Source organism: Anomaloglossus baeobatrachus, chromosome 10 (assembly GCF_048569485.1).
Source record: "Anomaloglossus baeobatrachus isolate aAnoBae1 chromosome 10, aAnoBae1.hap1, whole genome shotgun sequence".
NCBI classification, from domain to species: domain Eukaryota; kingdom Metazoa; phylum Chordata; class Amphibia; order Anura; family Aromobatidae; genus Anomaloglossus; species Anomaloglossus baeobatrachus.
Genome location: NC_134362.1, coordinates 60,568,671 through 60,587,997, shown reverse-complemented (window position 1 = coordinate 60,587,997; position 19,327 = coordinate 60,568,671). Strand labels below are relative to the sequence as shown.

The following is a 19,327-nucleotide window of genomic DNA, read 5'->3' as shown; positions in this document are numbered from 1 at the left end:
GCCATGCGGTTCCCCCGAATTTTGATATCAGCCAGGGTAAAGCCATACGGCAGGAGGCTGGTATTCTCAGGATGGGGAGCTCCACGTTATGGGGAGCCCCCCAGCCTAATAATATCAGCCAGCAGCTGCCCGGAATTGCCGCATCCATTAGATGCGACAGTCCCGGGACTGAACCCGGCTCATCCTGATTTGCCCTGGTGCGGTGGCAATCGAGGTAATTAGGAGTTAATGGCAGCAGCCAATAGCTGCCACTAAGTCCTAGATTAATCATGGCAGGCGTCTCCCCGAGATACCTTCCATGATTAACCTGTAAGATAAAGAAAATGAAGACATACACCAAAAAATCCTTTATTCGAAATAAATGACAAAAAAAAACCCCACCCTCTTTCACCACTTTATTCAAGTCCCCAAATACCCCTCCAGGTCCGAAATAATCCACAGAAGTCCCACAACGCTTTCAGCTCTGCTACATCGGAAGCTGACAGAGAGCGGTCACAGACCACGACCACTCTCTGTGAGCTCCCCGTAGTGACTGAAGTGAGTCGTGCTATCAGCGTTGACGTCACGCAGGTTACCCGTGGCCACAGATCTCAGCGGGAGGACTTCTGCTGTGGCCGCGGGTAACCTCAGTGACGGCACCGCTGATTGACAGAAGTGATCTGCGCTCTCAGGGGATTTGTGGTCACCGGTGAGACCTTCACCGGTGACCGAAAATCAGGCCATGCCACACAGACAGAGCCGCGGGATGACAATGAAGTCGGGTGAAGTTCATCCGACTTCATTCTTATCGTGCGGCTCTGTCTGTGTCTGCTGTCAGCGGCCATTCAGCTCTGCTACATGGCTCTGTGTCTGCTGTCAGCGGCCATGTAGCAGAGCTGAATGGCAGATGACATAGTAAAAACGGATCCCATACGCATCAAACACGCATTGCACACGAACTGCAATCATGCGAAAAATCCCAGGATCGCAGTGCAATTGCATTGCACACTGATCACAACTTGAACAGAGCTCATGCAACTTTCAAGCATGAGACTCGGACTGAATTTACATGCACAAGTGTGATTCCAGCCTTAGAATGCGTCATGCACCCCGGTTTCAGAAGAAGGAGGACAAAGATGGCTGAAAGAGGAGGCGCCGGTACCAGAGAACGGAGACACTCATCTGCTCCGCAACGACCCCTCTAGGTAAGTATTATAAAGTGATTTTTACGTTCTACACAGCGGCCTGGGCTCTTATATACAGCACGTTAGAACACTGTATATAAGAGCCCGGTGGTGGTGGCCGCAGCTTATAGTCATCAAATCTGATGACAGGTTCCTGTTTGGAAAAACACATGGCAGAAAAAAATTGAATCAAAAACGTGCCAGAATCCAAGAGGTACCAGGGCAATGTTAACTATTTGGGCCTTGGTCATTAGGAAAAGTATCCTACATCTCTGGGTAAATCCTGAAGCACCCTCTCTAGCGTTTATCCAAACAAAACTAATGTTCATATTCAAAATGGACTGGCTGGATGCACTGTCGAATAAGGAGAAGCTGACTAAGCGTTTCTTTGAAACATGGTCTTTATTTATACCTAACTTGGCTACAGTGCTTAAGGATAGACTTAACACTAGAACTACTGGACTCGTGACACCTATATAGAAATACATAGTGCAAAGTAGTCAAAATGACTACCTCAGTAGTTCTAGTGTTAAATCTCAGTTTGGACAGACCTCTTGGTACCTTCTTGAACTGCTCAATGGACACATACCAATTCCATAAGTTACCATTTTAAGTTGCTTCTGGTCGCACGCAGAGCGGGGGGAGGCGGGTGGCGGGGGGGGGGGGGACTGTTTTGATTATAATGTCATCAATGGAATGCTCTTTGTATAAGGGCAGATTGTAAAAGTAATTCTGTTAAAATTCAATAAAAAGATGGTTTTTTTTAAAAAAAAAAAAACGTGCTAGGAAGTGCAGATTTCATGAAAATGTTTGCACCAAATCTGCAGAGTGCGCACATAGCCTTAATTATGTCAATGGGCGGAAGGGCTAAAAAAAAAAAAAAAACAGCAGAAATTGACAATTTCCAAATCTGCAAGGGAAAAATAAGCAATGTGTGCACACAGCCTTACAATGTAATACGATTTAAAAAAAGGAAAAATTTGAATCCCCTTTACCCTAGTATACAATGAGGAAGTGTTACAAAATTTATTTTTTTGTTGTTGTTATTGTCGTATTATCAATATGTTCAGAAAACTCAGATCTATTTAAATCTAAGATTAATTAACCTGATCTGTTTAACCCCTTACCGACCGACGTACTGGGTACGTCATGGATGGTGTGCAGTTAATCCCCGCCCCCTGCCGTGGGCAGGCGGCGGCGATCCGTGCACTTATCAGCTGTTTTCAACAGCTGACATGTGTGCCTGCTAGTCGCGGGTGGAATCGTGACCATTAACCCCAAAATCTGGCAGCGAGATGTATATGCGCTCCGCCATGACAGTGACTTACCCCACCCCCATCGGAAGTCACGTGACTTTCGGTGGTTGCCATGGTAGCACAGGGTCATGTGATGACGCCTGTAGCTAACATGAGTCACTTCCTCTCAATGATGGAATACAGCCGGCATTGAAAGTAAAGCACCAAATCTGCAGTTCTCAGCTCTGTAACTGAGATCTGCAGATAGTGCAGAGCGATCGGATTGCTGATCGCTATAGCCCCCTAGGGGGACTAGTAAAAGAAAAAAAAAAGTTTTTAAAAAATTTAAAAAAAAACAAACCTAAAAGTTCAAATCACCCCCCTTTCCCCCCATTGAAAATTAAAGGGTTAAAAAAATAAATATACACATTTGGTATCGCCACGTTCAGAAATGCTCGATCAAAATATAAAATCAATTAATCTGATTGGTAAACGGCGTAGTGTCAAAAGAATTCGAAACGCCAAAATTACGTTTTTTGGGCGCCGCAAATTTTGCGCAAAATGCATTAACAGGCGATCAAAACGTAGCATCTGCACAAAAATGTTACCATTAAAAATGTCAGCTCGAGATGCAAAAAATAAGCCGTCATTGAGCCATAGATCCCGAAAAATGAGAACGCTATGGGCTTTGGAAAATAGTGCAAAACGTGCGCCACTTTTTTTGAACAAGCTTGTGAATTTTTTTAACCCCTTAAATACAAGTAAACCTAATCATGTTTGGTGTCTACAAACTCGCACTGATCTCAGGCATCACAGAGACACATCAGTTTTACCATATAGTGAACACAGTGAATAAAACATCCCAAAAACTATTGTGCCATCACACTTTTTTTGCAATTTTTCCGCACTTGGAATTTTTTTGCCGTTTTCCAGTACACTATATGGTAAAACTTATGGTTTCATTTAAAAGTACAACTCGTCCCGCAAAAAAACAAGCCCTCATATGGCAAGATTGACGGAAAAATAAAAAAGTTACGGCTCTCGGAAAAAAACAAAACGGAAAAACACAATATGCCCAGGGGCTGAAGGGGTTAAAGCTATTAAAATAGAAAAATAAAAATATTGAACGCTGAAATTGTGGGTTTTTTTGGTCACCACAATTCTACAGAAACACGCATAAAGACGCTAATCAGTGTAAAAAAAAACAAAAAGAAACACACAGATCCAAAAATTAAAATTAAAGAGCTTCTGGGTTTTGGAAAATGGAGAAAATTATTTATTATTTTTTTTTATGAATTGCTCAGTGTTTTTCACACCAGGAAAAAAAACCCACTGCATAGTCTTTAAGGGGTTAAACGTTGTCACGTGAGGTGGGGCCATGTGTGACTTACTCGGTGCGGGGATTATACCCTGAGCTGTGTCCGCCTCAGATCACAGCAACAACAGAAATGAATAAACAAGGAGAGATGGAGAGCCTCCACTTGTTAAGATGGCCGCCACACCGGCTCCTCTGTCCCCGACTGATAAAAATAAATAACTACGTCAGAGACGCCACACTTTATATATACGCCAGCAAAGCTACTTAAGGACCTGATTACATCACTGGTCATGTGACATTAGGAGCCACTCACAATGCGTGTATGGTTTAAATTGGGAGGAGCCTCGCAGGTCATTGCCATTCCCACACGTGCACACTCAGTGGTTTCCGTGTGAGAAGCTGACGCTCGTCTGATCAGTGCTCGGGAATTTCCGGAGACTGTCGGGTTTTTTCGTTGCATTAATTTTCCTTCGCGTTCCGGAAAGGGGGTTCGGGTGTTGCCGAGGTCCACTTTCGTGTGTTTCCGGAATTGGGTTCGGTTGTTTCCGGACGTATGGATGAAACTCAAGCATCCCGACTTGGCTTATCGGAAGCAGCGGCGGCGGTGGCTGCAGTAGCCGCTGCAGTGCGCGATGGACCGGAGGTAACTTCCGTCACTGTGATGACCGGGCCCGATGGGAGAAGTGCAACCGGGAACGGGTATACAGGTACGTTCTGGCGCTGTAACGGGGGCCGACCACTAGGTGACGCTGACAACTTTTTTCAATAGCGATCAACTTGTAACATAGTGCAGTACCACTAGATGGCGCCGAGTTCTGTGTGTCATACAGAGCCATATACACCCTGATCTGATGTATCCAAGCGCAGGGGGTACACATCGATGTGCTGTATCCAAGAACAGGGGGTACACACTGATCTGATGCATCTAAGCACAGGGGGCACACACTGATGTGCTGTATCCAAGAACAGGGGGTACACACTGATGTGCTGTATCCAAGAACAGGGGGTACACACTGATCTGATGCATCTAAGCACAGGGGGCACACACTGATGTGCTGTATCCAAGAACAGGGGGTACACACTGATGTGCTGTATCCAAGCACAGGGGGTACACACTGATGTGCTGTATCCAAGCACAGGGGGTACACACTGATGTGCTGTATCCAAGCACAGGGGGTACACACTGATGTGCTGTATCCAAGCACAGGGGGTACACACTGATGTGCTGTATCCAAGCACAGGGGGTACACACTGATGTGCTGTATCCAAGCACAGGGGGCACACACTGATGTGCTGTATCCAAGCACAGGGGGCACACACTGATGTGCTGTATCCAAGCACAGGGGGTACACACTGATGTGCTGTATCCAAGCACAGGGGGCGCACGCTGATGTGCTGTATCCAATCACTGGGGGCGCACGCTGATCTGATGCATCCAAGCGCAGGGGGGCGCACGCTGATCTGATGCATCCAAGCGCAGGGGGCGCACGCTGATCTGATGCATCCAAGCGCAGGGGGGCGCACGCTGATCTGATGCATCCAAGCGCAGGGGGGCGCACGCTGATCTGATGCATCCAAGCGCAGGGGGGCGCACGCTGATCTGATGCATCCAAGCGCAGGGGGGCGCACGCTGATCTGATGCATCCAAGCGCAGGGGGGCGCACGCTGATCTGATGCATCCAAGCGCAGGGGGGGCACGCTGATCTGATGCATCCAAGCGCAGGGGGGGCACGCTGATCTGATGCATCCAAGCGCAGGGGGGGCACGCTGATCTGATGCATCCAAGCGCAAGGGGGGCACGCTGATCTGATGCATCCAAGCGCAGGGGGCGCACGCTGATCTGATGCATCCAAGCGCAGGGGGGGGGGGCACGCTGATCTGATGCTTCCAAGCGCAGGGGGGCGCACGCTGATCTGATGCATCCAAGTGCAGGGGGGGCACGCTGATCTGATGCTTCCAAGCGCAGGGGGGCGCACGCTGATCTGATGCATCCAAGCGCAGGGGGGGCAGTGGTGGCTCAGGTTGGGGATGACAATATGTACAGTGGATATAAACAGTCTGCACAGCCCTGTTAAAATGTGAGGTTATAGTCATGTAAGGACATCATACCAAGAAGAATGATTTCAGAACTGTTCCAGCCTTAATGTTGGCTATAATCTGTACACATCCATTGAGAAACAAACTGCTCATTTTCAGGATGAAAATTAAAAATAATAAAACTTGAATAATGGGGTTGCATAAGTGTGAGCACCCTCCTATAATTGTGGATGTGGTTGTGTTCAGAATTAGCCGATCACATGTACACATGTAACATAGTACACACTACAAACCTGCCGTCATTTACAGGGATTCTGATCAGCATTTTACAGTAAAAGCCGTAAACAGCTGACAACACAGCAAAGGGATCCCATAATTGAATTTATCAGTCCGTAGAAAGATATAAGAAAATTCCCAAGGCGTTATAGTAATCATAGGACGCTGTAAAGATGTCACCAAGAAGTGGCTTAAATTGGTAAAACAATTGCATTACCTAGAGCTTGAGGTCAGAGTTGCCAACCGTCCAGAAATTCCAGGAAAGTCCGTAAATATAGGATGATTTTTGCCCCGTCCGGAATTTTTTTTTTTTTTACACTGGAGAAATATATACAGATTACTTTGACAGAAATTTTACAGTCAGTTCAACTGATGTCTTCATATCAGAATTATGGGCTGTAGACATGGGTCACTTATTCCTAATGATTATTCCGGTTTTCGAATAAAAACTATTATGTCTGTGATTTTTTTTTTGATAAACTATCCAGAAAAAATAAAAAATCAAGTTGGCAACCCTGCTTGAGGTCCATAAAAAAAGGTTGCATTAGTGGTCAGTAGATCTATAGCAACAGTAAAGGAGCTGCAGGAATTTCTGTCAGATACTGGTTGTGTGCTGCATGTGACAACAATCTCCCCTATTTTCATGTCTTGCCTGTGGGTAAGGTGGCAAGTTGGAAGCATTTTCTTACAAAGAAAAACATCCAGGTCCAATATCTACGGTACATCAAATCTGCCCAAATCATGTAGGAAAACATGTTCTGGTCTAATGAGATGAAAGTTAAACTTTTTGGTCATAATTCCAAAAGGTATGGTCACCCTGGGTATGAGGAAGTACAAAGCGAAAGGGAAGGGAAACCTTGTGTCTAGAGAAGGGGGGATATGGTGACCCCTGATCAAGCCTACCGTTGGGCCCTGGTTTCCCTCACCACCCTAGATAGGTTTCGCCCCCTACGTGCCTAGCAGGATACCTGATCCTGGCTGACGCTGAAATAGGCCCCAGGTAGGGAACTGATGGGATGGGATGAGTGCTTAGTCAACCCCACTAAGCCCTAAAGAACACAAAGGGAGCACACACAGGGGAAAATAGCGAGTTACTTTTCTACAGATGACTTAAGGAGAGGAGAAGCAACAACCACAAAGTTTCTCCAGATGTATGCAAACTGACTGCTCGCACTGAAGACTTGTTAAGGGTATAAGAGCTATCACGAGCACAGACTAAGGGTAATTGAGGGTATATAAAAACACCAAGGGAAGTGCTGATGAAAAATAGCTGAAAGGGTGAGGATCCTAAAGGGAAAGGGATGAAAACCAGGCAAAGGAGATACATAGGACACTAAATACACCAAGAAGGATTAACAGAAATTCAGGGAGCAGTTTGCACAGCCAAACACTGTGACCTTCCATAGCCGGACACCACAGGACTTTCTGTCACAGGTATTTTTGGTGCAAAGCCAACAAGGCGCATTGCTAAAAAAAATCACCATACCCACAGTGAAGCATCATGGAGGCAGCATTATGTTTTAGGGCTGTTTTTTGCCAGCCGGGACAGAGGTTTTAGTCTAAATGGAGGAAAGTATGAACAGTTCCAAATAGCTCTGCTAAAAAGCTAACGATGAAGAGGAATTGCACCTTTCTGTATGACCATAACCCTAAGCGACCTCCAAATCAACAAAAAGAATGGCTTCACCAGAAGACCAGAGTTTTGGAATGGCAGAGCAAGATCCCAGACCTGAACACCTGTGGGAGACCAGAAGAGGGCGCTGTACAGAGGAGATGTCATCACCATCTGAAAGATTTGGAAGAGTGGGCAAAGATTGTCAATTCCAGATGTGCCATACTGATAGACACCTACCCAAAAAGACTGAACTTATAAATCATAAATCTTATAAATTCAATGGGAACTTTAACCAAGTATTAGTTTAAGGGCGTGCATAATTATGCAATTACATTATTTCTTTTTCGTTTTTCACCCACAAAAGGTTTTCGTTGATTTATACAAATAATGGGTGACATTATAGGCGGAAATAGATCTGAAATGATTCTTCATGGAAGGAAATTTTATATGGCAAAAGCCTGGCATTTGATCAGGGGTGTGTAGACTTTATTTCACCACACAAAATTGTTCCAGTGAAAAAGGGTGTGATAGGAATGTTTAATTTAAATTAAACAAATAAAATGTAAAGTAATTATACAAAAATATATTCGTACCATTAGGGGTCTTGGACCTGCCCTTGATCGCTGCACTGTAACCCTGTATATCACGTCTCCTGTACGGCAGCCTTCTGTGGATCCTCCCAGCTGCCATGTTATTGGCATCAACACCCCAAAATCATGTTTCAGGAAATTGGAGGGCAAACAAAGGCTTCAAAATGGGCACCTCCCCTATTTCTAACTTCCTAAATGCAGGTGTCACAAATAACAGTGACATCTGGGGGTTACACGCCTGCAATCGAGTGCCGTCTGTGTAACACATCCAGCATCCACTGTGTATGGAGAGCGCTGACACTCTGACAGACTACTGGTGTGAGGAGTCCAGGGGGCGGAGTCAGTTTGTGATTGACAGACTGTACTGGTGTGAGGAGTCCAGGGGGCGGAGTCACTGTGTGATTGACACTACTACGGGGCTGAGTCAGTCTGTCATTGACAGACTGTACTGGTGTGAGGGGTCCAGGGGGCGGAGTCACTGTGATTGACAGAACTAGGGGGAGGAGTCTGTGTGATTGACACTGTACTGGTGCGAGGCATGAAGAGGGCGGAGTCACTGACACTGTACTAGTGCAAGGAGTCCAGGGGGAGGAGTCAGCCTGTGATAGACTATACTAGGGGGAGGAGTCAGTGTGTGACAGACTGTACTGGTACGAGGAGTCCAGGGGGAGGAGTCAGTCTGTGATTGACAGGTTGGCAAGTATCAGTGTTTCCCCCCAACTCCAGTCCTGAAGCCACCAACAGTGTGTGTTTGCAGGATTTCCTTAATATTGCATAGGTGATGGTAAGAAAATCCTGAAACCGTGATCTGTTGGGGAACCCTGCGTATAGCAGCCCGCCCTCCAGACACATCCATTGCCTGATCAATTATGCAAGCTAGGATCTCAGGAAAAATGCAGAGGTTGGAGCGTTCTGCTGTAGCCTTGAGTCACCGGTAAATGTGAGATAAAGTGCAGTACCCGGCAGTGGCCACTACAGTGTGAGGCGCTATGGTGCTCGCTCCGTACACGGCTTACATCCAGCCGCAGCAGCTATCAGTAGACCGGTGGTGGAGCCGGGTGTCGGACCCCCACTGATCTGATATCGATGGCTGATACTATGGATCACTCACCAGTATGTGCAGCCAGTAGATTACTGACCGCAGTGGTCACGCTCGGTCCTAGCAGCGCATCCTGCCTGTCCTTGTCCGTACAGAGGGGCAGTAGTAGCCGTCGCTCATTCTCTGCCATTTATAGGTGAATTATCCTCTGTATCCTGTGTCCTTTTCTCCTTGCAGAGGTCACGGTGTCCAGTGTGGGCGCTCCCGGGGAGAACGTCTTCACCACGTCTGTGGCCAGCACCGCCGCTCTTACGGATCATGTACTTGTGAGTATTTTGTATTATAAATGAACGATTAAACCTACGATCAAATCAGAAAACTCATCGATTTGTCTATTGACTTCTGCACACTCCCAGAATGCACAGCCGGGAAGAAAACCAGGAGAAAAGATTACTGTCCCCAGATTTCACACTATACAGCATACTACAGAGATCTATTAGACCTGATGAGGCTGCTATTTTTACTTTGGAAGTTTACCTTTAATTTCTGCCTACCCAACTCCTCAGTGTTCCTCCTCCCTGCTGTGATCTCACACTGCGCAGTACAAGCTGCAGCTGTCAGTTATCCTGGGTAGTTTGAGACTGGAAACACAGACTGATGAGAGATTTTATTCTATAGCTGAAGTCACCGTAGTATCAGGATACTGACCTAAATTTTCAATATAAATACACCAGCCTCATTAGGTCTAAGCGATCTATTTAATAATATCTGAAGTTTTTATTGTACAATCTGGTGACATATCTGCTTTAAAGAGCATCTGTCACCATTGTTGATGTTGTCTATCATAGCAACTATTCTCCATAATATAATGGTTCTGGAACATCTTATAAGTCTGCATTGTACCGTTCCTCTGTTATTCCTACGGGAAATTTTGAAATGAATTGACAACTGGGCGTTACTGGTTGTGGGTGTGTCCATGGACGCTCAGTTATTGTCCAATCAGCAATAGCAGAATGGGGAAAGGGGAGTGGCAACACATAGTTATCAATTTTCTAATGAATTTCCAGGAGGAACAACAGAAGAGCAGCACAATGTAGAGTTAAAGGAATGTGTCGCGTTTTTTTTATTTTCTTTGTCGCTCCTGATTGGGAGACCCAGACAATTGGGTGTATAGCTACTGCCTCCGGAGGCCACACAAAGCATTACACTTAAAAGTGTAAGGCCCCTCCCCTTCTGCCTATACACCCCCCGTGGGATCACGGGCTCCTCAGTTTTCAAGCTTTGTGCGAAGGAGGCTGACATCCACGCATAGCTCCACTGTTTAGTCAGCAGCAGCTGCTGACTATGTCGGATGGAAGAAAAGAGGGCCCATACTAGGGCCCCCAGCATGCTCCCTTCTCACCCCACTCTTTGTCGGCGGTGTTTGTTAAGGTTGAGGTACCCATTGCGGGTACGGAGGCTGGAGCCCACATGCTGCATCCTTCCCCATCCCCCTTAGGGCTCTGGGTGAAGTGGGATTTTACCGGTCTCCAGGCACTGAGACCGTGCTCCATCCACAGCCCCTGGGATCTGCTGGACATGGAGCTGAGTATCGTCAGGGACATGGCCCTGCTACATTAAGGTACTCTGTGTCCCCGTGCAAATCGCGCACACACACAGCAGCATTGCTGGGTGTGTTAGTGCGCCCGGGACAATAGCGCTGTGCGCGTGTGCCACACTATCTTCAGCTAGCTGAAGGAGTTAATGGTTTGGAAACGGTCGCGCCGGCCGCTGTTGTCAGTTTTAACTGCGGCGCGGCTGGGACTTGTGGTTCGCCGGGGACTTCCGCGCTCGCCGTGCATATTTGACGGCCGCGCTTACTACTACAGTCCCCGGCTTTTTCCGGCCTAGTTCGTTTCGTTCCCGCCCCCAGGCCTGCCAGTCAGAGTGGGGGCGGGACGCTGTGCAGAACGTCAGCGCCGAGGGCTGGAGTTTACTTTACATACTCCAGCCCTCACACTGAACACAGTGAGACGCTGGTTTCCCGCTCTTCGTCTGAGGCACGCCCACGGTCCGCCCCTCTTCACTGAACGCCGGCAGCCATTCCTGACGTGCTGTTTGAGCTGGAGAAGGGGAGACAAGTTATGGGAGACCCAGGCACGGGATTCTAGCGACCACACACCCGCTTTCAGTGGGCAGTAAGCGACACCTCTGGTGCCTACCCCACTTGTGCTGCAGTGTTCATTTGTATTTTTATGCTATACATTGCACTGTACTGGCGCTGGTAATTCTTCACTATATACCCTCTTGGATTGCTCTGAGACAACAGCATGTCGTCCGCAAAACCAAGGGTGCCAAGGCACAGGCTTTCTATGCTGCCTGTACCGCATGTGGGGCTACTCTACCGGCAGGTTCCACTGACCCCCATTGTGTGCAGTGCTCAGCCCCTGTGGCACTTGTTCGGCCGGGGCCTCTGCTAGAGGTGACCCAGGGAGAACCACCTGTGAATACTGTCCAGGTGACGGGGACAGAGTTTGCAGCTTTGCTGATAGATTATCCGTGACTATGACTAAAATCCTAGAAACTTTGCAGTCTAGACCAGTAACGCAGACCATGGGCACGGTTGAATCACTGTCCCCTGGTCCCCCTCATTTGGAACAGCTCCGGGCTCCGGAGGTGTCCCATGCATTCCAGGGTGACGGCTCTGACACAAACGACAGTCCCAGACAGCCTAAGAGAGCTCGCTATGAGCGGCCCCCTACATCATATCACTGGTCAGGCTCTCAGCAGGAGGATTCTCTGTGTGATGAGCCGGAAATAGCTGATCAGGATTCTGATCCCGAGATACTCCTGATGGTGACGCCATAGTGAACAATCTTATCGCGTCCATCAATAAAATGTTGGATATTTCTCCCCCAGCTCCTCAAGTGGAGGAGTCAGCTTCACAGGAGAAATTCCATTTCAGATTTCCCAAGCGGAAATTAAGTATTTTTCTGGACCATTCTGTCTTTAGAGAGTCAGTCCAGAAACACCACGCTTATCCAGATAAGCGTTTCTCCAAACGGCTTAAGGATACACGTTATCCCTTTCCTCCTGATGTGGTCAAGAGCTGGACCCAGTGTCCCAAGGTGGATCCCCCTATCTCCAGGCTTGCGGCTAGATCCATAGTTGCAGTGGAGGATGGGGCTGCACTTAAAGATGCCACTGACAGACAGATGGAGCTCTGGTTGAAATCCATCTATGAGGCTATCGGCGCGTCGTTTGCTCCTGCATTCGCAGCCGTATGGGCACTCCAAGCTATTTCAGCTGGTCTTGCACAGATTGACACGGTCACACGTACATCTGTTCCGCAGGTGGCATCCTTAACCTCTCAAATGTCTGCATTGGCGTCTTACGCGATTAATGCTGTCCTGGACTCTACGAGCCGTACGGCAGTGGCATCTGCTAACTCCGTGGTTTTACGCAAAGGGAATGGAAAGCAGATTCTGCTTCCAAAAAATGTTTAACCAGTTTGCCATTTTCTGGTGACCGGCTGTTTTGGTGAGCGCTTGGATGAAATCATAAAACAGTCCAAGGGTAAGGATTCATCCTTACCTCAGCCCAGACAAGACAAACCCCAACAGAGGATGGGACAGTCGGGGTTTCGGTCCTTTCGAGGTTCGGGCAGGTCCCAATTATCCTCGTCCAAAAGGACTCAAAAGGATCAGAGGAGTTCAGATTCTTGGCGGGCTCAGTCACGCCCAAAAAAGACAGCCGGAAGACCCGCTACCAAGGCGGCTTCCTCATGACTTCCGGTCTCCTCCCTCCGCATCCTCGGTCGGTGGCAGGCTCTCCCGCTTTGGCGACATTTGGCTGCCACAGGTCCAAGACCGTTGGGTGCGAGACATTCTGTCTCACGGGTACAGGATAGAGTTCAGTTCTCGTCCTCCACCTCGATTCTTCAGAACGTCTCCGCCTCCCGACCGAGCCGATGCTCTCCTGCAGGCGGTGTGCACTCTAAAGGCGGAAGGAGTGGTGATCCCTGTTCCTCTTCAAGAGCAAGGTCACGGTTTTTACTCCAATTTGTTTGTGGTACCAAAAAAGGACGGGTCTTTCCGTCCCGTTCGGGACCTAATGCTTCTCAACAACCACGTGGGAACCAGACGGTTCCGGATGGAATCCCTCCGATCCGTCATCGCCGCAATGTCTCAAGGAGATTTCCTAGCATCGATAGACAGCAAGGATGCTTATCTCCACGTACCGATTGCTCCAGAGCATCAGCGTTTTCTACGCTTCGTTATAGGAGACGAACACCTTCAGTTCGTAGCCCTGCCTTTTGGTCTGGCGACAGCCCCACGGGTCTTCACCAAAGTCATGGCAGCTGTAGTTGCATTCCTACACTCTCAGGGACACTCCGTGATCCCTTACTTAGACGATCTGCTGGTCGAGGCGCCTTCTCAAGAGGCATGCCAACACAGCCTGAACGTGGCGCTGGAGGCCCTCCAGGGTTTCGGGGGGATCATCAACTTTTCCAAGTCGAATCTAACCCCGACCCAGTCGATAACATATCTTGGCATGGAGTTTCATACTCTCTCAGCGGTAGTGAAGCTTCCGCTTGTCAAATAGCGTTCATTGCAGACAGGGGTGCAATCTCTCCTTTACGGTCAGTCACACCCCTTGAGACGCCTCATGCACTTCCTAGGGAAGATGGTGGCAGCAATAGGGGCACTCCCTTTCGCGCAGTTTCATCTGCGTCCACTACAATGGGACATTCTCCGCCAATGGGACGGGAGGTCGAGGTCCCTCGACAGCAACGTCTCTCTCTCTCAGGCGGCCAAGGATTCTCTTCGATGGTGGCTGCTTCCCACCTCATTGTCGAAAGGGAAATCCTTCCTACCCCCCTCCTGGGCGGTAGTGACGACAGATGCGAATCTGTCAGGGTGGGGAGCAGTCTTTCTCCACCACAGGGCTCAAGGTATGTGGACTCAGCAAGAGTCCACTCTTCAGATCAACGTTCTGGAGATCAGAGCACTGTATCTTGCTCTACAAGCCTTCCAGCAGTGGCTGGAAGGCAAGCAGATCCGTATTCAGTCGAACAACTCCACAGCGGTGGCATACATCAACCACCAAGGAGGAATTCGCAGTCGGCAAGCCTTCCAGGAAGTCCGGCGGATTCTGACGTGGTGGAAGACACGGCTTCCACCATATCCGCAGTTCACATCCCAGGCGTGGATAACTGGGAAGCAGACTTCCTCAGTCGCCAGGGTATGGACGCAGGGGAATGGTCTCTTCACCCGGACGTGTTTCAAGAGATCTGTCGCCGCTGGGGGATGCCGGACGTCCACCTAATGGCGTCTCGGCACAACAACAAGGTCCCAGTTTTCATGGCATGGTCTCACGATCACCGAGCTCTGGCGGCAGACGCCTTAGTTCAAGATTGGTCGCAGTTCCGGCTTCCTTATATGTTTCCACCTCTGGCTCTGTTGCCCAGAGTGCTGCGCAAGATCAGGTCCGACTGCCGCCGCGCCATCCTCGTCGCACCAGACTGGCCAAGGAGGTCGTGGTACCCGGATCTGTGGCACCTCGCGGTAGGCCAACCGTGGGCACTACCAGACCGACCAGACTTGCTGTCTCAAGGGCCATTTTTCCATCAGAATTCTGCGGCCCTGAACCTGACTGTGTGGCCATTGAGTCCTGGATCCTAGCGGGTTCAGGATTGTCTCAAGAGGTCATTGCCACCATGAGACAGGCCAGACAACCTACCTCCACCAAGATATACCACAGGACGTGGAAAATATTCTTGTCTTGGTGCTCTGCTCAGGGAGTCTCTCCCTGGCCATTTAGTTTGCCTACTTTTCTTTCCTTCCTGCAATCCGGGTTGGAAAAAGGTTTGTCGCTCAGCTCCCTCAAGGGGCAAGTCTCAGCGCTATCTGTATTTTTTCAGAAGCGCCTAGCACGACTTCCTCAGGGACGCACGTTCCTGCAAGGGGTCTGTCATATCGTCCCTCCTTACAAGCGGCCGTTAGAGCCCTGGGATCGGAACAGGGTTCTAATTGTTCTTCAGAAGCCGCCTTTCGAGCCTATGAGGGATGTTTCCCTTTCTCGCCTTTCACAGAAAGTGGCCTTTCTAGTAGCGGTCACGTCTCTCCGGAGAGTGTCCGAGCTAGCAGCGCTGTCATGCAAATCTCCCTTCCTGGTGATTCACCAGGACAAGGTGGTCTTGCGACCTATTCCGGAGTTTCTCCCTAAGGTGGTATCCCCGTTTCATCTTAATCAGGATATCTCCTTGCCTTCCTTGTGCCCTCATCCAGTTCATCAATGTGAAAAGGATTTGCATTGTTGGATCTCGTGAGAGCGCTCAGGATCTACATTTCCCGCACGGCGCCCCTGCACCGCTCGGATGCACTCTTTGTCCTTGTCGCTGGTCAGTGCAAAGGGTCGCAAGCTTCCAAATCCACCCTAGCTCGGTGGATCAAGGAACCAATTCTTGAAGCCTACCGTTCTGCTCGGCTTCCGGTTCCCTCAGGGCTGAAGGCCCATTCTACCAGAGCTGTGGGTGCGTCCTAGGCATTACGACACCAGGCTACGGCTCAGCAGGTGTGCCAGGCGACTACCTGGTCGAGTCTGCACACTTTTACCAAACACTATCAAGTGCATACCTACGCTTCGGCGGACGCCAGCCTAGGTAGACAAGTCCTTCAGGCGGCGACGGCCCACCTGTAGGGTAGGGCTGTTTTTACGGTCCTATCACGAGGGGTTATTATACCCACCCAGGGACTGCTTTTGGACGTCCCAATTGTCTGGGTCTCCCAATTAGGAGCGACAAAGAAGAAGGGAATTTTGTTTACTTACCGTAAATTCCTTTTCTTCTAGCTCCAATTGGGAGACCCAGCACCCGCCCTGTTTGCTTAGGGATTTTTGTTGGTTCGGGTACACATGTTGTTCATGTTGACTGGTTTCGGTTCTCCGATGTTCCTTCGGATTGAATTTGTTCTTAAACCGGTTATTGGCTTTCCTCCTTCTTGCTTTGGCACTAAAACTGAGGAACCCGTGATCCCACGGGGGGTGTATAGGCAGAAGGGGAGGGGCCTTACACTTTTAAGTGTAATGCTTTGTGTGGCCTCCGGAGGCAGTAGCTATACACCCAATTGTCTGGGTCTCCCAATTGGAGCTAGAAGAAAAGGAATTTACGGTAAGTAAACAAAATTCCCTTCTTTGTATTAATAGGGATCATGAAATCAAGTATTTTTAATACAAAATTAAATTCACTGTTTATTTAGTTTTTATTTAATTCTAGTTTTACTGAAACACTGGGGGCTGCCATCTTGGATTTGCTGTGTGTAACGACAATTACTCACCGCATTTATGGCAGCCCCTTGTGCACAGAAGACCGTTGTCGGGCTCCAACCCCTATACTTAACACAGAAACAGCATTTGCTGTCATCTGGACGCGCCCCCTGGGCTGTCCAGATCACAGCAGAGGGAGATCAGCGCCATCTTTGTGGAGCTCACAGTGTATGCTGTGTGCTCCACTTTCCCCCTGTCACCTGGCGCGATGGATGGGGTGAGTATCGGTGTCGGGCAGCGGTGATTGAACCGTAACTGATCCTGGCGTGCTGCTCCCCACTCTGCCGCTCACCCCACTTTACTCACCCCCCCCCCCCCCTTCCGCGCGTGCTCACCTCGGGCCTCCGCTGCTATGTTCAGTAATCACTGACAGGACAGGCTTCCGGGGGCGCACGTCTGAGGTGAGTTCATGCGTCTGGGAGCAGTGAGCGGAGCATGACATCTGCAGCATGAGTGGCACTGCACTCAAATCACCCCTCCTTGCCGCATGTCCTTTCGGACCTACAATCCCGGCCGGCAGCACAGTATATGGGGGCGCGAGATACATTGGGATACGGCCAGTGGGGCATTGGGATACGGCCAGTGGGGCATTGGGATACGGCCAGTGGGGCATTGGGATACGGCCAGTGGGGCATTGGGATACGGCCAGTGGGGCATTGGGATACGGTGGAACACTATGCAGTTGGCCTTAGTGACACTTAAGACATTAGGATCACTTTGCAGCCACCAACAAAATCGCTCCGCACTGTGACCCTAAACTTCATCTTCCCTTACCCTTTTGGAACCCCCCAGATTGGGATCCGGAGGTGACATCACACACAAGGAGAGCAGATTCTGCCCACTTTTACTGCAGTTGTAATGTGAGCCAGTTCTACAGTAGGATTTCAGCAGCTGCTCCTCCTAGTGTTTAAGAGTGTAAAATATCAAACTATTTTTTATATAATATATTATATATATATATATATATATATATATATATATATATATATATATATATATATATATATATATATATATATATATATATATATATATATATATATATATATATATATATAATTTTTTTTTTTTTTTTTTTTCTCAATGATAAACAAATGAAGGGAATTTTGTTTACTTACCGTAAATTCCTTTTCTTCTAGCTCCAATTGGGAGACCCAGACAATTGGGTGTATAGCTATTGCCTCCGGAGGCCACACAAAGTATTACACTTAAAAGTGTAAGGCCCCTCCCCTTCTGGCTATACACCCCCAGTGGGATCACTGGCTCACCAGTTTTAGTGCCAAAGCAAGAAGGAGGAAAGCCAATAACTGGTTTAAAGACCAATTCAATCCGAGGAAACATCGGAGAACTGAACCATACCACATGAACAACATGTGTACCCGAAAAAACAGAAAAACCCCGAGAAAACAGGGCGGGTGCTGGGTCTCCCAATTGGAGCTAGAAGAAAAGGAATTTACGGTAAGTAAACAAAATTCCCTTCTTCTTTTTCGCTCCTAATTGGGAGACCCAGACAATTGGGACGTCCAAAAGCAGTCCCTGGGTGGGTAAAAGAATACCTCGTGATAGGGCCGTCAAACAGCCCTTTCCTACAGGTGGGCAATCGCCGCCTGAAGGACTTATCTACCTAGGCTGGCGTCTGCCGAGGCGTAGGTATGCACCTGAAAATGCTTGGTAAAAGTATGCAGACTCAATCAGGTAGGTGCCTGACACACCTGCTGAGCCGTAGCCTGGTGCCGTAATGCCCAGGATGCACCCACGGCTCTGGTAGAATGGGCCTTCAGCCTTGAGAGAACCAGAAGCCCAGTAGAACTGTAGGTTTCAAGAATTGGTTCCTCGATCCCCCGAGCCAGGGTGGATTCAGAAGCTTGCGACTGTTTACGCCGACCAGCGACAAGGACAAAGAGTGCATCCGGGTGGCGCAGGAGCGCCATGCGGGAAGTAGAACCTGAGTGCTCTCACCAGAACCAACAGATGCAAATCCTTCTGAAATTGATGGACTGGACGAGGACACAAAGAAGGTGAGGTGATATCCTGATTGATATGAAAGTGGGATACCACCTTAGGGAGAAATTCCGGAATCGGACGCAGAACTACCCTGTCCTGGTGAAGGACCAGGAAGGGAGATTTGTATGAGAGCGTTGCTAGCTCGGAAACTCTCCTAAGAGACGAGACCGTTACTAGAAGGCCACTTCCCGAGAAAAGCGGGAAGGGAGACCTCTTTCAAAGGCTCGAAAGGCGGCATCTGGAGAGCAATTAGAACCTTGTTCAGATCCCAGGGCTCTAACGGCCGCTTGTACGGAGTGCTGAGACGACAAACTCCCCGTAGGAACGTGCGTACCTGAGGAAGTCGTTTCTGAAAAAATACAGATAGCGCTGAGACTTGTCCCTAAAGGGAACTGAGCGACAACCCTTTTTCCAACCTAGATTGCAGGAAGGAAGGAAACATAGACGATGCAACCGGCCAGGGAGAAACACCCTGCGCCGAGCACCGAGATAAGAATATCTTCCACGTCCTGTGGTCAATCTTGGCGGACGTTGGTATGCTAGCCTGTCTCATGGTGGCAACCACGTCCTGAGGTAATCCTGACGACACTAGGTTCCAGGACTCAATGCCACACCATCAGGTTGAGGGCCGTAGAATTCAAATGGAAGAATGGCCCTTGAGACAGCCAGTCTGATTGGTCTGGTAGTGCCCCCGGTTAGCCTACCGTGAGGCACCACAGAACCGGGAACCACAACATCCTCGGCC

The 19,327-nt window shown here is 48.8% G+C and overlaps 1 protein-coding gene across 6 annotated transcripts in view; it reads left to right on the top strand.

Moving 5' to 3' along the window:
- The first annotated feature begins 4,079 nt into the window (after positions 1-4,079).
- Positions 4,080-19,327, top strand: part of DEAF1 (DEAF1 transcription factor) — a 119,257-nt gene continuing 104,009 nt past the window's right edge. For 2 of the 6 annotated variants that reach the window (XM_075326868.1, XM_075326867.1), the window contains exons 1-2: positions 4,080-4,423; positions 9,511-9,599. In XM_075326868.1, the coding sequence (XP_075182983.1) occupies positions 4,270-4,423; positions 9,511-9,599 (243 nt within the window). In that variant the 5' untranslated portion in view covers positions 4,080-4,269. The remainder of the gene's footprint in view (positions 4,424-9,510; positions 9,600-19,327) is intronic. The other 4 variants (XR_012727405.1, XR_012727404.1, XM_075326870.1 and 1 more) reach the window with 2 other exon arrangements.